We start from the raw sequence: 839 nt of genomic DNA, 5'->3' as shown, positions 1-839 counted from the left end.
TCCCTGATGGTTGGTTGGACCTCCTGTGATGGGTGGTTGGATGCACTGGTGGGTGCTTGGACCTGCGAGATGGGTTACTGGACTAGTTGATAGGTGATTGGACCAGCGAATGGGTGGTTGGACCCACTGGTGGGTGGTTTTACCAGTGGATGAGTGGATGGACCCACTGGTGGGTGGCTGGACCAGTGGATGGGTGGTTGGACCAGTGGATGAGTGGTTGGACCCACTGGTGGGTGGTTGGGCCAGTGGATGGGTGGTTGGACCCACTGGTGAGTGATTGGACCAGTGGATGTGTGGCTGGACATCACTGATGGGTTACTGGACTGGCTGATGGGTTGTTGGCCTCCCTGATGGTTGGTTGGACCTCCTGTGAGGGGTGGTTGGACCCACTGGTGGGTGGTTGGACCTCCTGAAGGGTGCTGGGACCCACTGATGGGTTCTTGGAACCGCAGAGATCATCGAGCGGGTGAAGAGCGGGGAGCGCCCCAGTTTCCGCCCCTCGGCCAACGTGGGGTGCCACATGGAGGAGCTGGGCCAGCTGATGCAGCACTGCTGGGCTGAGGACGTCCTGGAGCGCCCCGACTTCAACCAGATCAAGGTCCAGCTCCGCAAGTTCAACAGGTGCCTCCACCTCCCCCAGCCCCACAGGTGGCCCCAAAAAGGTTCCCCAGGGTGGGGCGGGTGCTCACCCCCCCTGCCCGCAGGGAGAGCAGCAGCAACATCTTGGACAACCTGCTGTCGCGCATGGAGCAGTACGCCAACAACCTGGAGGAGCTGGTGGAGGAGCGCACCCAAGCCTACCTGGAGGAGAAGCGCAAGGCAGAGGCTCTGCTCTACCA

The 839-nt window shown here is 61.5% G+C and overlaps 1 protein-coding gene across 1 annotated transcript in view; it reads left to right on the top strand.

Moving 5' to 3' along the window:
* Positions 1-834, top strand: part of LOC104461986 (atrial natriuretic peptide receptor 1-like) — a gene marked incomplete at both ends in the record, with an annotated part of 1,299 nt that extends 465 nt beyond the window's left edge. Inside the window, 2 exon segments of the mRNA XM_010073754.1 lie at positions 453-621; positions 705-834. Of these exon segments, the coding sequence (XP_010072056.1) occupies positions 453-621; positions 705-834 (299 nt within the window).
* Positions 835-839: the final 5 nt, after the last annotated feature.

The sequence above is a fragment of the Pterocles gutturalis genome, unplaced genomic scaffold (assembly GCF_000699245.1).
Source record: "Pterocles gutturalis isolate BGI_N339 unplaced genomic scaffold, ASM69924v1 scaffold27996, whole genome shotgun sequence".
Taxonomy (NCBI): domain Eukaryota; kingdom Metazoa; phylum Chordata; class Aves; order Pterocliformes; family Pteroclidae; genus Pterocles; species Pterocles gutturalis.
Note: the sequence above shows the minus strand (reverse complement) of the source record. Positions and strands in the feature narration are given on the sequence as shown.